Source organism: Heteronotia binoei, chromosome 5, assembly GCF_032191835.1.
Source record: "Heteronotia binoei isolate CCM8104 ecotype False Entrance Well chromosome 5, APGP_CSIRO_Hbin_v1, whole genome shotgun sequence".
Taxonomy (NCBI): domain Eukaryota; kingdom Metazoa; phylum Chordata; class Lepidosauria; order Squamata; family Gekkonidae; genus Heteronotia; species Heteronotia binoei.
In genome coordinates this window covers 115,132,634-115,154,559 of record NC_083227.1, presented here as the reverse complement: position 1 = coordinate 115,154,559, position 21,926 = coordinate 115,132,634, and the positions used below count along the sequence as shown (strand labels likewise).

Below are 21,926 nucleotides of genomic sequence, written 5' to 3'. Positions count from 1 at the left end.
TGCCATACAATAATCATCAAGCCTCAGATTCAGTGGGAGCTCACAGGAGCACAACTCCTGAACCTTTCTGAGAGTTCCTCCTCCTCCTTCTGAGAGTTCCACTTCCTTGCCCATTGAATAGTATGTGCAGCTGCATAACAATCCCTGGATGAGCTCCACCACCTATTTTTCTACAAAATGACCCCTGATAATCACAACATTCCATTTCTTTATTCGAGAGGAAACCAAACTTCATCTTAGATGAAGTGGCAGGACTAGCTCCTTAATTAAAACCTCTGTGTGTCAGATATGGAAGAACACTAGTTTGTCAGATGGCTTATTAAGAAAGTAAGCTGATGTTTTGTTTGGCGCTCAGTGTTTAGTAAAAGAGCTGCTGCCATTAATCCTGTAAGAACAGCTGATTAAACAAAAAATTAGTCTGGGGGTATTACTGTAAAGAAGAAAATGATTACAGAGCAGCAGCCTTGTTAAGTCCATTGCAGCACGATAAAACAAGTTCAGTGACATCTTCAATATTAACTAAATTTATTACAGCATAAACTTTCATGAGGTACTTCACATTTTGCACACACCTCTGTCTGGTGGTGTGGTGCTTGTAATTCTAAGTAACTGCTATGTACTGCAGTCAGACTCTCTGCTCACAACCTGAGTTTGATCCCGGAAGAAGCTGGGTTCAGGTAGCCGGCTCAAGGTTGACTCAGCCTTCCATCCTTCTGAGGTCAGTAAAATGAGTACCCAGGGTAAAAGTGTAGATGGCTGGGAAAGGCAATGGCAAACCGCCCTGTAAAAAGTCTGCCGTGCAAATGTCGTGATGCAACATCACTCCAGAGTTGGAAATGACTGGTGCTTGGACAGGGGACTACCTTTACCTTTTTATGGATGTACACCCCATGCCTCTGATGAAGTGAACTCTCACAAAAACTGTTCGCTGGGACCAATTTAGTTAGTCTTTAAGGTGCCACAGAACTTCTGTTTTATTTTGGAAAGAAGAAACAAACTGAAAATGCCAAGGTCATGTATATACCCAGGGCCTTTTTTGAGCAGAAACTCAATTCTGGCTGGCTTGGCATTAGGGTGTGTGGCCTAATATGCATTGCTGCTGGGCTTTTTCTACAAAAAAGGCATGTGTATATATAGAGATAGATCGATATATGTTATCTGATCTAAAGAAACAATGCATCTGCTAAAAGAGCCACAAAAAGTTTTGCCAAACTAAATCAGTTAATTGTTAAGGTGCCACAAGACTTTTTGTGTTTTGCTGTAATGAACTGCCATGGCTAGCCCTCTGGAAATTTGCTCCCTGAGCAGATCCCCCTAACCTTAGATACAAGAGGCATATTGTGGTTGAGAGTCGACCTTTATTTAAATGTGTTTATTACTATATTTATACAGCACCATCAATGTGCATGGAGCTCAGCAGAGCATAAGGGGAAAGGATAAAAAGGAGGGGTCGTTTGGAGGGATGTGGAGGCTGAAACTAATTTTAGCTAAAATGTCCCGTGTGAGTGAGAGAGAGAGATTTTGTCTACCATCTTGGTCTCCATGCACACATACACAAATTTTGTATACGAAGAGGTAAGATAGGTGTATGAGGAGCAATAACAATACTAGAAGGGTGAATATATTTAGGATGTGTGGGGATCACATCCTCTCTCGTAGACCTTATAATGTTTTTACGGCCGGGGTGAGGGATGGGATGAAGAGATGTGTATGGGTTTTTCTTTATTGCACTGGGAGAACCCTACACTGTCTTGCCGGAGCAAGCGTGTCTCCTTTAAGACCGCGACCGCGAGTGACGTCAACCAAGCTCTGTCCCTCCAGTTTCCCGCTGTTGCCTCCGGCAAGGAAATTCTCCGGCTGATTTAGGTTACCGGCAAACGGGTTGGGCGTGTTTGTTGACCAGGGTGGATTATTGCACTTGTTCCTGGGCGGGCCGATGCGACCGAGGAGAGGCAGGTCGCCAATGCGAAGGAAGGAAGAACCAGCCTCAAGCGGCTGTAAAGCGGCGAAACCTCTTTGCGCGTCCGGATTAGGGTGCTTCTGCCGTGTGTTCTGGGGTCGTTTTAGGCTGGTTCCTTCTTCCATGGCCCCTACTGGCGCCCTCAGGCACCTCAGCTTGGCTCTGGGCGCAGCGGTGGCCGCCTTGGGATCACTCCTTTTCATAGCTTTGAAGCTGTACTTTCGGGACGTCAACGACAGCTGCGTTGGCTGGAGAGGACGCTGGGAGCGGCAGCTGGCTGTGGAGCTAGGACGCAAAACCTCAAATGGGGACAAGGTGAGTTGAGTGGGAGCGCCCTCTATCCCAAGACCTGCTCTGGAGAACTGCTTAACATCTGAAACGTCCAAATCTGCCTTTAAAACGCTAGATAGGTTAGTGCAGCTGTGATTACCCCAGGACATTCTGCACATGCTCAGAGGTATGGTTAGTTTTTAATAGCAACATTTTTTAAATTATATAGTTAATTAGATAAGATACAGGAAAAGGGGGGGGGGGTATCAGAATCAGAAAGTCATTAATCATCAACATTTTCTTACCTTTGTTGAGGACACAGGTTCTGATGTTTGATACACAGAACAAAAGTATGATATCTTCTCAACCTAATCACAATAATTTATTGTGTGGTATGGTTCATTTTTTTAAAAAATCACATATTTCAGGTCTGAGCTCTAACACTGGAAACAAGTAGGTAAACCATACTATCAAGTAAATTCTATTTGGGGCCAGAAGTAGCATGCATATATCTTTCTCAGTGGCGGGCTGGGACAGAACAAGAATATACTGGGTTGTTAGCCTCTGATCCAGTGTTCCCATACAAAATTCAGTGTATGACTTGTATTTTCTTTCACTGTAATATTCCAAAAAATGAGGGTAATGCCCTACTTTTTCACATGCCCATACTCCTTCATTCTGGTTGTACCTGCTTCAAGGGGGAAGCTCTTGCAGCAGGGGAGAGTATGGCAGAGTTACAAACTTTATTTTTATGCCTGCACTTCCAGCCTTAGACCTAGCTTATCTGATCATCCAAATCAAGCCTTTCGATCAGTTTCACTGCCAGCTACATGACCTTGCATCCTTGAGTACTTCTACACACATGCATACATGAAGACAGCGTGATGTAGTAGTTAATGTCAGACTACAATCTGGTAGACCAAGGTTCGCATCTCCACTCTGCCAAAGAGCCCTTGCTGGGTGACTTTGGCCATGCCATCTCCCTCACCTACCTGTTGCGTGGAGAATGAGAATGGAGAGAAGAATGATGTGAGCAACCTTGCATCCCCACTGGAGAGAAAGGTGGGGTATAAATGAAGTAAATAGGCAGCTGGTGCCTCCAAAAAGGGAGGGGCTGTCCTGCAAGGCCAGTCTCAGCTCACCTTTTGGTGGCTGCATCTCCACACAGTTCTGCTGATCGGTTCTGCTCATGAAAGTCATGATAGCAAAGGAGTTTTGTGTTCAGAGGCAGATGCTATGGCTGTGCCACAGGAAAATACTGCTGGTCTCATGCCTTGCTCCTAAGCTTTTCGAAGGCTGTAAGCACCACAAACAGAACATTGAGCAAGATGGAAATGTGACTTTGATAAAAGCCTCAAAATAAGCAAAAGGCAAAGCCTTGAACCCCAACTTCTTTCATATACCTAAGCACTCATTTCCTAGTGGATGCTACCACTTGTATGTGTAACTCTGTCTACTTTCTAAAGGGAAAAATCTTTTTTTTCTCTCCACTCAGAGCTGTACTTCAACAAAGACCAATGGCTTGTCCCCCCCCCCCCCTTCAGTTTAATAGGAAAAATAAGGGACAAAATGGGCAACTGCTGTGATATGCTAGCAAGCTGAGGAGAAAGTTAGGTGTTTTCTCCCTTAATCCTACTTTTTGACGTGCTAGTTTAAAATAGATAAATAAATATTCATCTTTTTTTTAAAAAAGTGTGTGTGTGCCTGCATCTGGAAGTCATGGCAACTTCTGGTGACTGACCCCTACTGGGGTCCTAGAGGAAATCTGGGGAGGTGGCTGAATAAAGCCTGCCCCTGACCTCCTGACTGCTGGTATTCCAAGGAGGTCTCCCCATCCAAGTACAGTACTTGCCAGAGCTGACCCTGCTGAGCTTCTGAGATCTGATAAGATTGGTCTTGCCTGGGCTATCCAGGTCAGGGTATAAATATTAATCTTGATCCCCACCTGCAGTCTGGTACCACCCAGGAACAGTTACTAATGAATTCTGCTGACTTGATAAATGTGTCTGTGCAGTTGGATTAAAAAATAACTGTGCTGACCCTTCATTCAGGTCTGACCTATAGCTGGTTGTGTAAAGGGGAAACAATTAAGAGACTGACTAGGCATTTAAATTTCCCCACAACTGGCAATATGGCTACAGCACCTCTCATTGTAGCTGGTTTCTTATGACAACAGTGTTCCTAACTGAGAGGAATTTTAGAGCTCAGCATAAGCAGCGGAATGGGCTCACACTGGCTAATAAAACAGATTGAGCTTCAAGTTGGCTGCAGTCCTACTGTATCGGTTACTTAACCTTTATTGTAATTACTGCCAGACAATTGCAGTTACCTTTCCAGCTGCTTTCATTTCTGATCTCTCCTTTTCTAATCTTTACAAGCAGCAGTAACATCCTGCCTATTAGGACTGACCAAAATATAAAAAAGAAGAAAACAAGCACAAGATTTGAAGTTCCTCCAAACTCTTCATTATAAAAGCAAAGCAGAGGGAATAGATCTAAATATGTTTAAGGGACTATGGAAAAACCCTAAATCTGTTTGTTAGCCTGATATGCTAGGTTAATTTCCTTAAAATAGAGGAAGACATGTTGCAAATTTAACTGGATTACTTGGTAAGGATTAAAACTGAAAATATAAATCCTTGCAGTTTATCTCATGTTCAGTTTCCCCATACATTCCTTGACTTTTTGTCAGGACCGATAACATAAGAAGAGACCTGCTGAATCAGACCAGTGATCCATCTAGTCCAGCATCCTGTTTCACACAGTGACCAACCAGTTCCTCTGGGCAGTCAATAGGGCATAGAGGCTGACACCTTCCCTTGATGTTGCCTCTTGGCTCTGGGATTCAGAGGTTTAGTGAATACAGAGATACCCCTCAGTCACCAAGGCTAGTAGCCACTGACACATCTATCCTCCATGAATCTGTCCAATCCCCTTTTAAAGCTGTACATCCCTCAATGGTTGCATGCAGGCATGCTGACCAAAGGAAGAAGCAGTGACAGGGCTACTCACAGCAATTGGCGGTGATACATGTGGCATTCCAATTTGTTTTTGGAGCATACAACTTTCAAGGTAAGTTAGATTGAAAGACAATGATTTATATCCAAGGCCACTGGTACAAAGGTCCCATCTGCCAAACTGATAGTCCAACCTTGTATTTGTGGAATACAATGCTTTTGCACTGAATCCTCCATATCCACGGTGGTTCAGTGGTAGAGCATCTGCTTGGTAAGCAGAAGGTCCCAGGTTCAATCCCTGGCATCTCCAAAAAAGGGTCCAGGCAAATAGGTGTGAAAAACCTCAGCTTGAGACCCTGGAGAACCACTGCCAGTCTGAGTAGACAATACTGACTTTGATGGACCAAGGGTCAGATTCAGGATAAGGCAGCTTCATATGTGTTGGAACTCAGTCCTAAAATGGCTGACTGACTCCATCTTAGTAATAGTAATGTTGTTTCTGCAATGTCATGCTGAGTCATGCTGCATCATGATCCAGCTGTTACCTGTTACTGAGGTAAGGTGGGATGACCTCACCTGTAATTAGGCTTTGTGCTGGCTCACAGAGCTGATGCAACCCTGATGATTGGTACGTGTACTTAGGGAAGCTCAGTGAGCCTGCTCAGTCTGCCTGTAAGGATTGTGGGTACTGTGCGGCCCACTGTCTGGGTGGCAGCAGACACTGCTGGTGTTGGATCCTAGGCTACTGTGCTTGGATCGTGCTGTGTATACTTACTGCTGTATACTGTTATCTACTGAAGTGTGTACTGATTACTGTGTATGACCTTGGCCTGGCAACGACTCTGAATATTGGATACTTTCCTGGTAAATATATCTACCATTGAATACAGCTGTTTCTCTTGTCTATTAATTCCTGTGTTTTGCCTGCCCCTCTCCTTCAGCTCTTCTGCTGCGTGCAAAATACTCTAACAATATGTCCATATCCAGAATCAAGGGAGTTTCACTTTAAGAGTTTCAGCATCCTGATTTTCCCAGTGATGAACTAGGGTTACAGTGGGAGCTCATGACTGCCCTTAAATAATGCATTTTGAAAACTTGAAGCGCTGTAATGGAAAAGCCTTTCAGCTGCTTCTCTGGGTGAATAGGTCAGATGGGAGCCCTGAAGATGAAACTTTCTATTTTTTTTTTTAAATTTTAAAGTTTTATTAAGAAGAAATAATACAAATAAAAGAAAAGACAAAGAAATAAAATAAAAATAGACAGAGAATACATAAACAATCATCTCTCACAAACCACAAACAAGATAGATACAAACAATCAACTGCAAACTAACATCTAACATCTACCCAACCAACAACTAACATCTACCCAACCATACACACTGGGAGATGGAGAGAGTTAAGCATCAAAAAAGGCAAAGGGGGAAAAACCCCATGGTTACTCCGATCCGACACCTCTGCTTTTAACCCATTTATAAATAGGGTCCCATTCCTCTTGACATTTTTGCACATTGCCATTTCTTAATCTTGTGGACATTAGGTCAGATTCTGCGGCTGCCAACAATTTGTTGATAAATTCCTCTCTATTGGGAGTTTTCCCATTTTTCCAATATTTAGCATACAAAATTCTAGCTGTGGTAACTATATACAATAACAGTTTCAATTTAGAAAGAGGCAAGCTTTGTCTACAGATATTTAACAAATACAATTCCGGCACATGGTTAATTTGCATTTTTAAAAATTTTTGGATCCAAATATTAACCTGTGACCAATATTTTTTAGCATGTTTACATTTCCACCATATATGAAACAGGGAGCCTTTGGCTTCTAGACATTTCCAACATTTGTTAGAGTATGTAGGATAGATTTTTGCCAACCTATCAGGCGTAAGGTACCATCTATAAACCATTTTATATAAATTCTCTTTCAGTTCTGCTGGTTTCATCAGTTTTATGTTACGCTTCCATAGTTGTTCCCATTCCTCCAAATCTATATTGTAACCAAAGTCCTTCAACCAACGTATCCATGCTTCTTTCACAACCTCGTCCTGCATCTTAATTTGAAGTAGCCAGTCATATACTTTAGAAATTATCTTCTGTTTAGATTCTAGTATGAGATCTAGATCAAGTGGAGTGTTCGTAAAGCCCTTTTCTTTATCTTTGCGAAATCTTGACTTAAGTTGGCACTGGAGCCACCAACTTAACTTAGAAAGTTCCTCCTCAATCAGCTCATTCTGGCTGTTTAACAAGAAGGCATAGTCTTGTAAGATGTCCCAGTTGTACAAGTTTGGATGGGTCAGAGCTTCTACCAGAGATAGCCATCTTGGAGTATAAGTATAATGTACTTTAATTTCTTGCCAGGTCTTGTACAGAGATCTTCTTATTTCATGTCTAAGAAATCGGCCAGTTTTGCTAGGAGCATGATACCAAATATAACTGTGCCACCCTTCCCCCAGGCCAGCACCCTCAATAGTCAATAATTTTTTATTGTCTAACTTACACCAGGCTCTCAGCCAAGCAATACAACAAGCTTTATAATACAAGTTCCAGTCAGGTAAGGCTAGACCACCTCTTAGTTTACTATCTTGTAAAACTTTCAATTTGATTCTAGCTTTCTTGCCTTGCCAAATGAAAGTCTTGGTCATAGAGCTGAGTTGCTGAAAGAATGATTTAGGTAAGATAATTGGGATTGTTTGAAACAATCCCCCAGGCCAGCACCCTCAATAGTCAATAATTTTTTATTGTCTAACTTACACCAGGCTCTCAGCCAAGCAATACAACAAGCTTTATAATACAAGTTCCAGTCAGGTAAGGCTAGACCACCTCTTAGTTTACTATCTTGTAAAACTTTCAATTTGATTCTAGCTTTCTTGCCTTGCCAAATGAAAGTCTTGGTCATAGATCTGAGTTGCTGAAAGAATGATTTAGGTAAGATAATTGGGATTGTTTGAAACAAAAACAAAATTCTTGGGAGGATGTTCATTTTTATTGTGGCAATCCTGCCTAGTAGTGAAATTTGTAAGTCTTTCCAGTTGGTTAAGTCATTGCGGATTTCTTTCAATATTTTTTCATAATTGTCTCTATATAAAGACTTTAAGTCGCTTGTAAGCTGAATCCCCAAATATTTTATCTTTTTTTCATGCTTAAAGCCTGAAAGCTGCTCTAATATTTCGATTTGGTCTTTTCCCATATTTTTCGTTAGAATTTTGGTCTTAGCGACATTCAATTTGAATCCGGATACTTCTCCAAACTCTCTTAATCTTTGCTTTAAAGGAACTATCGAGGAAGAGGGTTGTTCCAAGGTAAACACAAGATCATCCGCAAACGCCATAGTCTTAAACTCTATGTTATTTATTCTAGTTCCTCGTATTTGAGAGTCTTCCCTGATCTTCTTAATCAACGGTTCTAGAGTCAGAATGAAGAACAAAGGGGATAACGGACATCCCTGTCTGGTACCTTGTTCTATCTCAATTGAGTCAGTCATTACTCCATTAAAGCTCACTTTTGCAGCCTGCTTTGAGTAAACCGCTTCAACCATTCTGGAATATCTCTCACCACAGCCAACTGCAGACAATGTCGCTTTAATAAAGTTCCAGTTAACATTATCAAAGGCCTTCTCTGCGTCCACAAATATGGCAGCAAGTTCTTTGTCAGGATGTTCTCTATAATATTCAAACGCGTTCAACAATAGCCTCACGTTCTGGTTCATTAATCGACCTGGAACAAAACCAGTCTGATCTTCATGAATTAAACCAGCAATTACTTTCTTCAACCTATTTGCCAATATGGCTGCGTATACCTTGTAGTCACTGTTCAAAAGCGAAATTGGTCTATAATTTTTGATTTCTGAAGGATCTGTACCTTTCTTATGAATAAGCGTAATTGAAGCTTCTTTCCAAGAGTCTGGAATCTCAGCTGTGTTATAGACATTCTCAACTACTTTTTTGAAGGGTAGCAATAATGAATCTTCAAAGGCTCTAAAAAACTCAATCGGAAGTCCATCCGGACCTGGAGTCTTGTTACTTTTTTGAATTCTAATTACGTCCACAATCTCCTGTATTGAGATGGGATTCTCCAAACTTGCTTGCTGTTCCCTTGTTAATTGCTTCATTTCTACCCCCTTTATGTAATCTTCTTGATTTGGCAAATCAATCCTCTGCTTTTTATAGAGATTCCGGTAGAAATCTTGAATAATTTCTTTCATCTGGGAGTTTTGAAACACTTCTTCCTTGGATTGATTTTTCAACATTTTTATAATCTTTTTCTCCTTCTCCTTTCGCAGCCTATAAGCCAGCCATCTACCCACTTTGTTAGCATTTTCAAAATAGTTTTGTCTTGCCCACTTCAGTTTTTTCTCAATTTCTTCCGCCAAGAGAGCATTTATTTGATTTTGAAAAAACATGATTCTGGTCTTCCTTTGGCTGGAGTTTCCGGTTTTCTGTTGTCTCTCGCAATGCTTCAATTTTGTTATAAGATCATTGTAGGCTTTCCTTTGTTCTCTCTTTCTCTCTGATGAATACCTAATCGCAACTCCTCTGAAAAAGGCCTTAAATGCATCCCAGATAATTGGGATTTTCGTATCTTTTTCAACATTGAGTTTAAAAAATTCCTGAATCTCTTTTTTAGCCACCTCCAAGAATTTAGTCTCTTTTAAAATTTGTAAATTTAAGGACCACCGAGGACTTCTTTGCTGTTCCTGTAATGTCAAGACAATTGGGTTATGATCTGCATAAGACTGAGGAAGAATATCTGCTTGATTAACTGACAATATCATACTCATAGATATCCAGAACATATCTATTCTTGACCAAGATTTGTGTGCATGGGAATAGAAGGTAAAGTCCATTGTAGTCGGATTTTTTGTTCTCCAGGCATCTACTAAATTTAGTTCTTCTACCATTTTCAAAAAAGAACCAGGTAATAAATTCCGATTCTTCTTCTTTTTTCGGGGGTCATCATATTTTTTGTCCATTTTGATGTCAAATATTGCATTAAAGTCCCCAACAATGCAGTACCTGTCCGAATTAAATTCTCTAAATTTTAGATACAGATCTTGGTAAAATTTGTCCTGGTTTTCATTAGGAGCGTAAATGTTCCCAACAATTGTTTTGAGGCCATTTAATTCCAATTCAACAATGATAGTTCTTCCTTGTTCATCCGAATATAAACAGTTTGACTTAATGTGGTGAGATATATATATAGCTACCCCCTTCTTCTTTTTAAGAGGATCACATGATGAATATAAAGTACCCAACTTCTTGTTTTTCAAATACTTCACGTCATCTGTCCTAATATGGGTTTCTTGTAAACAAATAATTTGCGCACCAGATTTAATTAATTGTTGGAAAGTCCTCTTTCTTTTTCCAGGTTCATTTAAGCCATTAACGTTCAGGGAAAGTATCTTAGTTCCCACCTTAGAATTCATTTTTCTTGGTCAATACTATCAGGTATCTTAGCTAAGTCTTTCTTGCTCTGAAGTCTGGTTTTAACTTTCTCACGTTGTTTTTTGGGGGACTCCTCGTCAAGAGGTTTCTTAGCACCTTCTTGTTCTTCTCCTGAATCAGATCGCTCCACCCATTCTTCCCAAAATTCTTCCATCTTTGCCTCAGTGGTGATGTTGTATCTCTTAGCTTGGTATGTAAAAAAAAGGCCTTGAGGAATAAGCCATCTAAATTGGACTTCATGTTTAATCAGCCAAGTGGACAGTTTCTTAAATTTAAGTCTCCGTTGTCGCACACTCCAGGGTATCTCTTTCAAAATTTTGATCTTGGTTCCCTTCCAATTCATGTCACACTCTCTTGCTTTCCGCAAAATTCTCTCCGTGGTTTCAGGGCGGATGAACTTTACTTGGACTTCCCTGGGAAGTTTAAATTTCCTTATATAGCTTGAGGACACTCTTTTGGCCCAAAGGATGTCCTTGGGTTCTTCTTCCAGTAAGTCTTCGTCATCCACTATCAGGATATCTATAATCTTACTAATCAAATCTTCCTCCTTCTCTTCTGGTAAATTTTGAAATCGAAGAATAGTTGCAGCTTTTTCCATTTCAAGCCTCATCACACGATCCTCCAGCTCCATCAATTCTGTTTGGTTTTCTCTTACTATATTAGAAGTTCTCTTATCTCGATCTTCCATTCTCTCAACCTTGGCAGTTAAGTCATGGACTTGTTGCGTGTTAGCCAATACTTGTTTCTGAAAGTCTGCCAGCTGGTCATTGGTTTTCTTAATCTGGAACATCAAGTCTATTTTCATCTCGTTAAGAGCTTCTTGGTTCTTTTTAAAGCCAGCTGTAACAGTATTCTGCAATTTTTCCAAAGCATCATGATCGGTGGTGCCAGGGACTACTTTACCTCCCCCTGCCGGGGGAGTACCCTGCAAATACTTTTTAACCTTAGTTTCTGTCATGCTAGTATACTGCCACGTCCCAGTACCTTTAACTCAATTTCAAAATTATCGTAGCCAACCCTAGGCAGTATGTACTACAATAATATACACAATCAAGACAGTGAATCTACAAATCAGATCAACAATTCCAAAATTCAAACTCCCCACCCCACATAAACATAGAGCAGTAAGACTAAGCACTTAAATTTAAGGCATCAAAAATTAATTGGGATCAAACAACTTCAATTAATTAACAACAATCAAAGTGTATGGTAGATCACAAGAGACAAATTGCTGAGTCCAAGAAACAACCAATAAAATTATGTACACAGTCTTATCTTACTTCCTCTTCTCTCTTCCTCTTCCTTCTTCTCTCTTCCCTTCTCCAGTTCTTTCTTCTTCCAATTCCCAGTCTTAATGTCCAAGTACAATCCACAAGTCTAACTCCTGTTTGAGTACCAATTACACTGCCAGTCTATGTCTCTGTTCTCTATTGGTAATAGTTATAGCACTAGGACCCAGAGTCTTCAGTAAAGTGCAGCCGCAGCAAAGCCGCTCAGAACTGCTGCTTTACCCTTTAAGTTATAATCATCCCGGAAGTGCTCCAATCGAAAGACAAAACAATCCCCTTCAATAACAAAACCCCTTCCACAACAAAATATAAGGAATAAACAAGTACAGAGTCAAAACAGCACAGAAGCCGAAAAAAGAAAAACGAAGCAGATCAGAAATAAAGCGTAGGGGTCTCACACAGCCTTAGAATTCAGACGCTCCCGGTGTCTTCCACTACTTCAAGCCGCTGCCGCGTCCGCCATTACAGGTCACCCACTCCAATCTAGCCCCCACACCGTAGGGACGACGATTGCAACGGGGGCTAAGGCCAGTCCTTCAAAAGCAGGAAGCGCCTCTTCCTCCCTCGCTCTCTCGCCACTTCACGCCCTTGCTTCACCTCAGCCACGTCGATCAGTCTCAGCCTCTGCTTGCTTCCCCTCGATCGCTTGCCTGACCGTCTCTCAGCCGCTCGCTCCTCCGGCGACGCTCAGCAACCGCGCCGCCACTGCATACCCGACAGACCGTTCCCAAACAAAGCTGCACGCTTCTCCAAGTACACTTGAAAGGTAAGGCAACCCTACTAAAAAGAAGGCTAGTGGGTATAGTATAGTTAAAGGAGATTAACGGTATCTCTCCGATCTCCCTCTCCGGCGGCACAGTTAGGCACCGAAGTGTTGGTGGGGTAATGGCCAGGAGGAAACTGGCTCTGAATGAGGAACCTCCGTTCCTCACTCACGTCCAGAAGCCCCCCAGGCTTCGGAGCGTCTCCTGACAGCTCCTTAAGAGGTGCCTCCCAACCGGGAAGCCCCCTCAGTTACCCCCCAAACAGAGTTCCCTCCTCGGGCAAGGAAAGGAGCTCCGCGTCACCCGGCCATCTTTCCGGAAGTTGAAGATGAAACTTTCAAGGTGCCTCTTGATTTCCTTGAGTATGTTTCTTGAAAAAAAAGGGAGGGCTTGTAGTATATTGCAGTGTTTCCTGTATCAGCTCGCTTTTACTGCACCATCTTCTACCTTTGTAATTCACTTTGTTTACCATTTACAGTGCTTTAGACAGTTCTCTGTTCCCATTGTTTTCTGATTCTGTAACCCTAGACTCAAGGCTTTTCTTCTTCTTCTGGTGGAATGTGGCGGAATGGAATTCCAGAACCTTTGTAGAAGCAAAACTCTAAAAAAAAATGTTTAAAAGTTCATGAGGGGCATCCAGGTGTTTCTCTTTCATTTCTTTCTTGAGAGTTCTGGCACCTCTTTTTCCAGAAAAAAAGCCTAGACTTAATTCATTGTTTAATGCAGGGGTCCCCAACATGGTGCCTATGGGTGCCATGGTGCCCAGAGACACCTTTCCTGGCACCCACCAAGCGCTTTTACAAAGTGGGCTGGGACAAGTGGGGCTTTTGTTCAGCAAGACTTCTGATTGGCTGCTCACATTTTTAATAAAGTTGCTTTGGCAGCAGCTGTCACCACAAGGATCTTTGCTGTGGGCCTAAAGGTAGGGTTGCCAGGTCTTACTTTGTAGCTGGCAGGGGGATCCTGGACCTGGAATTTTCTGCCATGTGCACAGTGTGCATGGCATGATGACATCACTCAGAAGTGATATCATTGTGTTGCTAACATCGCATGCAATGCTCTAGGTTTGAGGCAAAAACTATGCATTTTTTTGCTACAAAACCAGAGTTTGCCCCAAACCCAGAGCATCTATGTGCAGCATCAGTGACACTAGGTTGGCTTGGGAAGTTGTGCAACAACATCGCTGTTTGAGAGTGAGGTTTCCCCACCAGTCAGCTTCAAGACAGTGTATTGGAGCCCCAAAGACTGGTGGATCCCCTGGCTGGACCAGGGGTCTGGCAACCTTAACTGAAGGTAAGCCGTTTCAGATATGTTATGTCTGGCTATGTTTCCTATGACAGCCACTTTATGGCAGCCGTTTTGTCACTGCACCCATCACACTGTGACAGAATTCTACAGATTCCCACTGGCCTAAGAAGGCTGGGGACCCCCAGTTTAATGGGTGTATTATGCTGTCTGAATTGTTTATTGAATTTTTTAATGTTTTGAAATCTGCCTTGAGTCTCAGTGAGAAAGGCAGGCTATAAGTGAAATATATAAATACAGGTTTCCTAGTACTGAACTAATGTAGAATCTTTATGGCATGTAAAAGAAAAAAAATAGTATGTGACCTTTAGACCTTTATTAGCATTAATGTATGTGTCCCACACTAATGCTTCTTACCAGTCATTGGATAAGAAAAAATTCAATACTCATAATTCACTCCCAACAATTTATAGTGAAATGTGGAGGTCAGATCTCATCACCTTGGCTAACAATAACCTCTAATGAGCTGCTCTGACAGACAGGCATTTCCACAACCACACCATTACTCAAAACTAACCTTAATCTCTTCCTCTTTTTGTAGGCACATTCATGTGAATATCAGGTTTTGGTTCTAGGCCTGGATGGTGCTGGAAAGAGCAGCGTTCTCCACTATGTTTCCAGTATAGAAGCCAAACGGTGCACATCCCCCACTGAGGGCTTCAATTCTGTGCAATTTCAGGATAGTGGACTCCAGGTGGACCTTCTAGAAGGTAAGACCTCCCATAAACTCTTGAGGGACATCACATAATCCAGAATTATTAAACGGGGGAGTTACACACACCTTCTCTCTCTGTTTTGTCTGGCTTGTGCAGCTATGTAGCTGGAAACTCGTCAAATGCCACAATGCCATTGATTTGAAATATTTTTTTAAAAAGACTGTCACACACATCTTTATCCCATAATAGGAGGCACAGATTTGGATTTGTTCTGGTGTACAAATTATAACAGCTACCTCACTAGAATTTGTGACCATTTAAAAAAATTATTCCCACACTTAACTGCTCCACTCCTCAGCTGCTCAAAACATAAGAACATAAGAGAAGCCATGTTGGATCGGGCCAATGGCCCATCCAGTCCAACACTCTGTGTCACACAGTGGCCAATATATGTGTGTGTGTGTGTGTTTGTGTGTGTGTGTGTGTATATATAAATAAATATATATATATAAATATATATACACACACACACACATATATATATATACTGTGGCTAATAGCCACGGATGGACTTCTGCTCCATATTTTTATCCAATCCCCTCTTGAAGCTGGCTATGCTTGTAGCCACCACCACCTCCTGTGGCAGTGAATTCCACATGTTAATCACCCTTTGGGTGAAGAAGTACTTCCTTTTATCCGTTTTAACCTGACTGCTCAGCAATTTCATTGAATGCCCATGAGTTCTTGTATCGTGAGAAAGGGAGAAAAGGACTTCTTTCTCTACTTTCTCCATCCCATGCATAATCTTGTAAACCTCTATAATGTCACCCCGCAGTCGACATTTCTCCAAGCTAAAGAGCCCCAAGCGTTTTAACCTTTCTTCATAGGGAAAGTGTTCCAAACCTTTAATCATTCTAGTTGCCCTTTTCTGCACTTTTTTTAATGCTATAATATCCTTTTTGAGATGCGGTGACCAGAATTGTACACAGTATTCCAAATGAGACCGCACCATCGATTTATACAGGGGCATTATGATACTGGCCGATTTGTTTTCAGTTCCCTTCCTAATAATTCCCAGCATGGCGTTGGCCTTTTTTATTGCAATCGCACACTGTCTTCACATTTTCAGTGAGTTATCTACCATGACCCCAACATGCTCACATACCACAACGTATTATTTTATTTATTTAGTAGGCTTATATCCCGCCCTTTCACATAATGGGCTCTGGGTGGATCACAATATGAACTGAACAACAATAAAAACCTACAATTTAAATTTAAAAACAATACAATACAATAAAATTAGCAAAGACAATAGAACAATAGAATGAAATAAGGTACATCACAGGCGGGAAGAGCACATTTAACAGAATACATCAGTTTTCAGCCCAAGAAGACGTGATGGTGACAATAAATAAGATACAGTACCACAAGGCTGTAAAGCATGATTTCACAACAAGGGAGGCCAGCTAAAGGAATAGTTGCTGGAATAGGACTCCCGCTGCTTCAACCAAAAGCCTGGTGGAATAGATCCGTCTTACAGGCCCTATGAAATGGTAGTAGCTCAAGTAGGGCCCAGATCTCCATAGGGAGATGATTCCACCAGGCAGGGGCCAGAGTCAAGAAAGCCCTGGCCCTGGTCGAGGCAAGACGTATGTCCATCGGGCCAGGGGTGGTCAGGAGGTTTTGTGTAGCAGACCACAATGACCTCTGGGGCATATATGGGGAAAGGCAGTCTCAAGTATGTTGGTCCCATATCATGTAAGGCTTTAAACATCAATACCAAAACCTTGAAGTGGATCTGGTACTCAATTGGTAGCCAGTACAATTGGCACAGCATCGGTCGAATGCTTGCCCATAAGCAATGCAATTAACAACCGTGCTGCCATGTTTTGCACCAGCTGGAGTTTCCAGATCAGTCCCAAGGGCAAGCCTGCGTAGAGTGAGTTACAGTAATCCATCCTGGAAGTGACCATTGCATGGATCACTGCAGCTAAATCCTGGGGGCATGGATAGGGTGCCAGCTGTCTGATGTGCCGAAGATGATAGAAGGCAGATTGAGCAACTGCTGTGACCTGGGCCTCCATGGTAAGTGAGGCATCCAGTATCACTCCCAGACTCTTCACCTGAGGCAGCACAAGAGATGCATTGTCCAGGGTTGGGAGTCAGGGCCCCGACTCCAATCCCCCTCGGTTCAGGTACAGGACCTCCATCTTAGCTGGACTGAACTTCAGCCGGCTTTGTTGCAACCATCCAGCCACAGCTTCTAGAGCACTAGTCAGATGATCTGGGGCAGAATCTGATTGGCCATCCATCAGCAGTTAGAGCTGGGTGTCATCCACATATTGGTGACAACCCAGCCCAAAACCTCAAGCAATCTGGGCAAGGGGGCACATATAGATGTTGAACATCACTGGTGAGAGAATATCTCCCTGCGGTAGACCATGTTCAAGTGGGTGATGCATGGAGGTCCGCTTGCCAAGAACCACCCTTAACATAAGAACATAAGAGAAGCCATGTTAGATCAGGCCAATGGCCCATCCAGCCCAACACTCTGTGTCACACAGTGGCCAACAAAACTGCTCCATATTTTTATCTAACACCCTCTTGAAGGTGGCTATGCTTGTGGCCGCCACCACCTCCTGTGGCAGTGAATTCCACATGTTAATCACCCTTTGGGTGAAGAAGTACTTCCTTTTATCCGTTTTAACCTGTCTGCTCAGCAATTTCATCGAATGCCCACGAGTTCTTGTATTGTGAGAAAGGGAGAAAAGTACTTCTTTCTCTACTTTCTCCATCCCATGCATTATCTTGTAAATCTCTATCATGTTATCCCGCAGTCGACGTTTCTCCAAGCTAAAGAGCCCCAAGCGTTTCAACCTTTCTTCATAGGGAAAGTCTTCCAGCCCTTTAATCATTCTAGTTGCCCTTTTCTGGACTTTCTCCAATGCTATAATATCCTTTTTGAGGTGCGGCGACCAGAACTGCACACAGTACTCCAAATGAGACCGCACCATCGATTTATACAGGGGCATTATGATACTGGCTGATTTGTTTTCAGTTCCCTTCCTAATGATTCCCAGCATGGCGTTGGCCTTTTTTATTGCAAACGCACACTGTCTTGACATTTTCAGTGAGTTATCTACCACGACGCCAAGATCTCTCTCTTGGTCAGTCTCTGCCGGTTCACACCCCATCAACTTGTATTTGTAGCTGGGATTCTTGGCCCCAATGTGCATTACTTTGCACTTGGCCACATTGAACTGCATCTGCCACGTTGACGCCCACTCACCCAGCCTCAACAGATCCCTTTGGAGTTCCTCACAATCCTCTCTGGTTCTCACCACCCTGAACAATTTAGTGTCATCCGCAAACTTGGCCACTTCACTGCTCACTCCCAACTCTAAATCATTTATGAACAAGTTAAAGAGCATGGGACCCAGTACCGAGCCCTGCGGCACCCCACTGCTTACCGTCTTCCACTGCGAAGACTGCCCATTTATACTCACTCTCTGCTTCCTATTACTCAGCCAGTTTTTGATCCACAAGAGGACTTGTCCTTTTACTCCATGACTCTCAAGCTTTCTAAGGAGCCTTTGATGAGGAACTTTATCAAAAGCTTTCTGGAAGTCAAGGTAAACAATATCTTTAGGGTTTGTAGAATCTTTCGGGATCAAGTGCCGTGTTCTACTGGAGAAAGTTTTCCTTCCAGACGTTTCGTTCTCAGCTGCGGAGAACATCCTCAGTGGTGTTGCAGCCTGAGCAGGCGCTCAGACCTTCTTGGCTGCTGTGCATTGAGTGGAGCCAGGGCTGCTGGAGAGCTGCTATTTCTAGGCTGGAGGGGGTGTGATGAAAGGGCAATTGGTTTGTAGATGTGCCCATTGTTTGGTGGGGCTTCCTGGAAGGGTAGTGACAAGGAAACTGGCTGTTGAATGTGACCATTGTTCTGTGTTAATTGCTGGGAAGGTTGGAAGGGGTTTGAAGATAAGGAAGATGGTTGTTGACTGTGCTGATTGTTCTGTGGAATTTGCTGGTTGTTCTGAGACTTTCTGCAATTTATACCCTACAGACTATAAATTGCAGAAAGTCTCAGTGTCCTAGTGTCTCCATGGATGACACTAGGTCCTGGGCCTGCAGGGATGTCATATCATCAAAATGGACATTGAAATCCCCCAGGACCAACAGCCTAGGGGAGTCCAATGCCCAGGTCGATACCACATCCAGCAGGGCAGGCAGGCTCTCTGGGGGAGCATTAGGTGGTCGGTACACTGCTCAGATAGCCAAACTCTTCTTTCTCCCATACCAGGCCAACACACTCAATGCTGGGTATATTTGGGGTAGGGAGTGCCCTGAAATAAAAAGAATCACCCCCCGCCCAGTCTGAGATTGGTGCACCACCCCACCCCCGCTGTCCGAGATTGGTGGAGGACTGAGAACTCAGGTGGGGTAAGCTGGTTCAGAGTGACAGTTTTGCCCTGCGGCACCCAGGTCTCAGTCACACATGCCAGATCTACCTGTTGCTCTACAATATATTCATGTAGAGTATGGGTCGGAGCTGGGTAAACATTCCTAGCCTCACAACCGACATGCTGAGGGATGGGACGTAGGTGGTCCCATCTAATTGTTGGGGCTACATCTATAGCAATAGCTATGGACTGGGTTTAGTGCCTATTCTCCCTCTCATAAAAGGAGTACCTGTATAAGTTCTGACTTCAAGTTTTGTTTATTTCCCAGTTGGTGGTAGCCAGAACCTACGTTCCTACTGGAATCAGTTCCTGAGCAAAGCCCACATTTTGGTGTTTGTTGTAGATGCTGCAGATGGTCCACGCCTTCCTTCTGCTCAGCAGGAGCTGCACTATCTTCTAGCTGAGGATGCTCAGTTGCCTTTAATCGTGCTGGCCAACAAACAGGTATGTTTCTTTGCAACTCACAGGGCTATTTTTTTCTGGAAAAAGAGGTGTTGGAACTCTTGAAGGTGAAACACAAGGAATTACTTGAAACAATATTATTTTCACATGCTATGGATTTCCTCTATTTTAAAGTGGTTTCGAAACTTTAGACAAGTCACCAGCTTCCTCAGGTTTTTTTTTTTTTGGTGTTACTTTTCAGAACTCTGTTTCAGCATGTCCCCCCAGGAAAAAAGCCCTGCCTGGAGATCTGGCTCATCTAGTCTGTACTCTATAGTCTCCTGCATAGAGGCTGACTGTACTTATGCAACTTGTAACATCCAGGGTTTAGCTCGTATGGGTCACTTGACTGGTGTTTGGTCTTGGTGTAATTATTTCCCATATTTAGTTTCCATGCCAATCCTTGTCAGGTAAGGTATGACAAATTATGGTTCACTTAAAGGGAAAAGCTTTGGTGCTTGTTATTCTGTTTGTTGGCCACTGTGTGAAACACAATGGTGGACTAGGTGGCTCACTGGATCTTCAATTGTTTCTTCTTATGCTGTTGTTATTCAAACTACAATTCTCTACCCATTCTAGGACAAGAAGGATGCACTGAGTGTAGCAGAATTACACAAGGAGTTGGCCTTGCACACCTTGAATAACCAGAGGGAATTCTTTCTGCTGCCGACAAGTGCTACTTATGCAGGCCTGGGCACGGCAAACAGTGTTCTCCACCTGAAGAATCTGCTCATCAGAATCCTTGCACAGATCTGAAAATTTTTGGACCTCACCAGGTGGACATCCAGGACTCTACTTCTTGTAGCAGCTACTTAAGATATTTTATCTGTACAGCTGAGGAGTAGATAGGTCAAGTCCTCAACAGATGCTTCTTTTAGGTATTCCTAAAGTTTTATTTATCTTAGCTGCTCCTTCTCCGGGACACAAGATGTCCTTAATTGACTGGTATTTCTTGCCAGGTTAAGCTTCTTAGAGTAACTTGGCTTGTGTCCAAATTGGCCTGTTGAAGCCTTTTTATAGCTAGTGTTATTCCTGATACTGGCTTCAAATTGGTTCCCCAAGAGTTAACATCTACACCTCAGTGCAAGTTTGCTCGCCTCCCCACTGTTTTTGAAGTCTGAATCAACATGCAGAATTTGCATGAAGGGCTGGCTGCTCAAGGAGTAATGGGAAAATTGAACTGCCTAGTATGGAATGCAGGTAGAGAGTGCACTGATACAGTCTCTCTTCCGTATTTGGTGCTGTCTGATCTCAGTTACCCAACTCAGGAATAAAGTTGTTCCTATAGCATTCATGCATGTTTTGATCTGGAACACTGCACAGTCTGACTGTGCTACCAGGCAACTACCCCATTCAGGTTGAAAGCATGAACCTGCATGATTTCCTAAACCTCGGCTAGCAAAGAAGCTGGTGCTGGTTCAGTGGACCATCTTGCCCCTGGAGATAGTTCTATATGTTCAGCCAGTCACCTATACTTGGAGCTTGTCTCTGTTGACATGAAACTGTTACCTTTAAGCAGTACTTTTGCGGCCTTCCTATTTTTTTTGTCTCCTGTCAGGAACCTCCCAGCCCAGTCCCCATTGTTTCTTGACCCCAGACTATAGGAAGTTTTTTTGTGTATGTGCTGGTGGATCACAGCCCTACATAACTCTAGGTTCCTCTATACTAAATGAAAAGGACAAAGGCAGACCAATTGTTTACATTTTCCCTCCTTCTACACTAATAAACCTTGAAATATTACCTCACTCTCAAAAGATGTGGTTCTGTGTTTCACACCGGTGGAAGGAAGCAGACGAAAGTAGCTTCATATGGTATTGCTACTAGAGAAGGGCAGAACTCATGGGATTTTGCTATGAGTACCATCACCACAGTACTTGCAGAGGGCTCTACACAGGACTGAAAAATCTTTTTAGAGGAAAAAGAACGCGCCATGGGCTTAGGGCTAGACAGCAATTGTCTCCCTGTATGATTCAGAGGGAGGTACAGAAGCTTTATCAAAGGTACAATTCCCTTTGTACCTATATACATGCAACATATAGCCATAGAGCTATCCTAAGAAGGCACAACAATTCCTTTGGATATAGAAAAATCCCAATAATATTTTAATGGAGTATGGCCTCTTCCTATAAAGCCCTGAATGTTTAGACCTAAGGCGGTTACTCCCTAGCTCCCTACCTGGTGAGTTGCCATTCAGTCCTGTAGGGAGTACTACTGAGAATAGTTCTTCCCCAACCCATCTTTCTGGTCCCCTCAAGTTGCTGCGCTTCTGTCCAGATAAGCCATTCAAAGCACTACTAGGCACACTAGATCTCCTTCTGGCCTGTCTACTTAGCTCTTTGCTAACATCTAAGAACACTGCCCTGCAGTTCTCAGGTTG

At 42.8% G+C, this 21,926-nt stretch overlaps 1 protein-coding gene across 1 annotated transcript; it reads left to right on the top strand.

Annotated features, from left to right (window-relative positions):
* The first annotated feature begins 1,810 nt into the window (after window positions 1-1,810).
* Window positions 1,811-21,294, top strand: ARL10 (ADP ribosylation factor like GTPase 10). Its single transcript, XM_060240213.1, has 4 exons — window positions 1,811-2,275; window positions 14,528-14,696; window positions 19,377-19,552; window positions 20,129-21,294. Exons 1-4 carry the CDS (start codon window positions 1,937-1,939, stop codon window positions 20,303-20,305), a joined length of 861 nt encoding a protein of 286 aa, XP_060096196.1. The 5' UTR covers window positions 1,811-1,936; the 3' UTR covers window positions 20,306-21,294.
* Window positions 21,295-21,926: the final 632 nt, after the last annotated feature.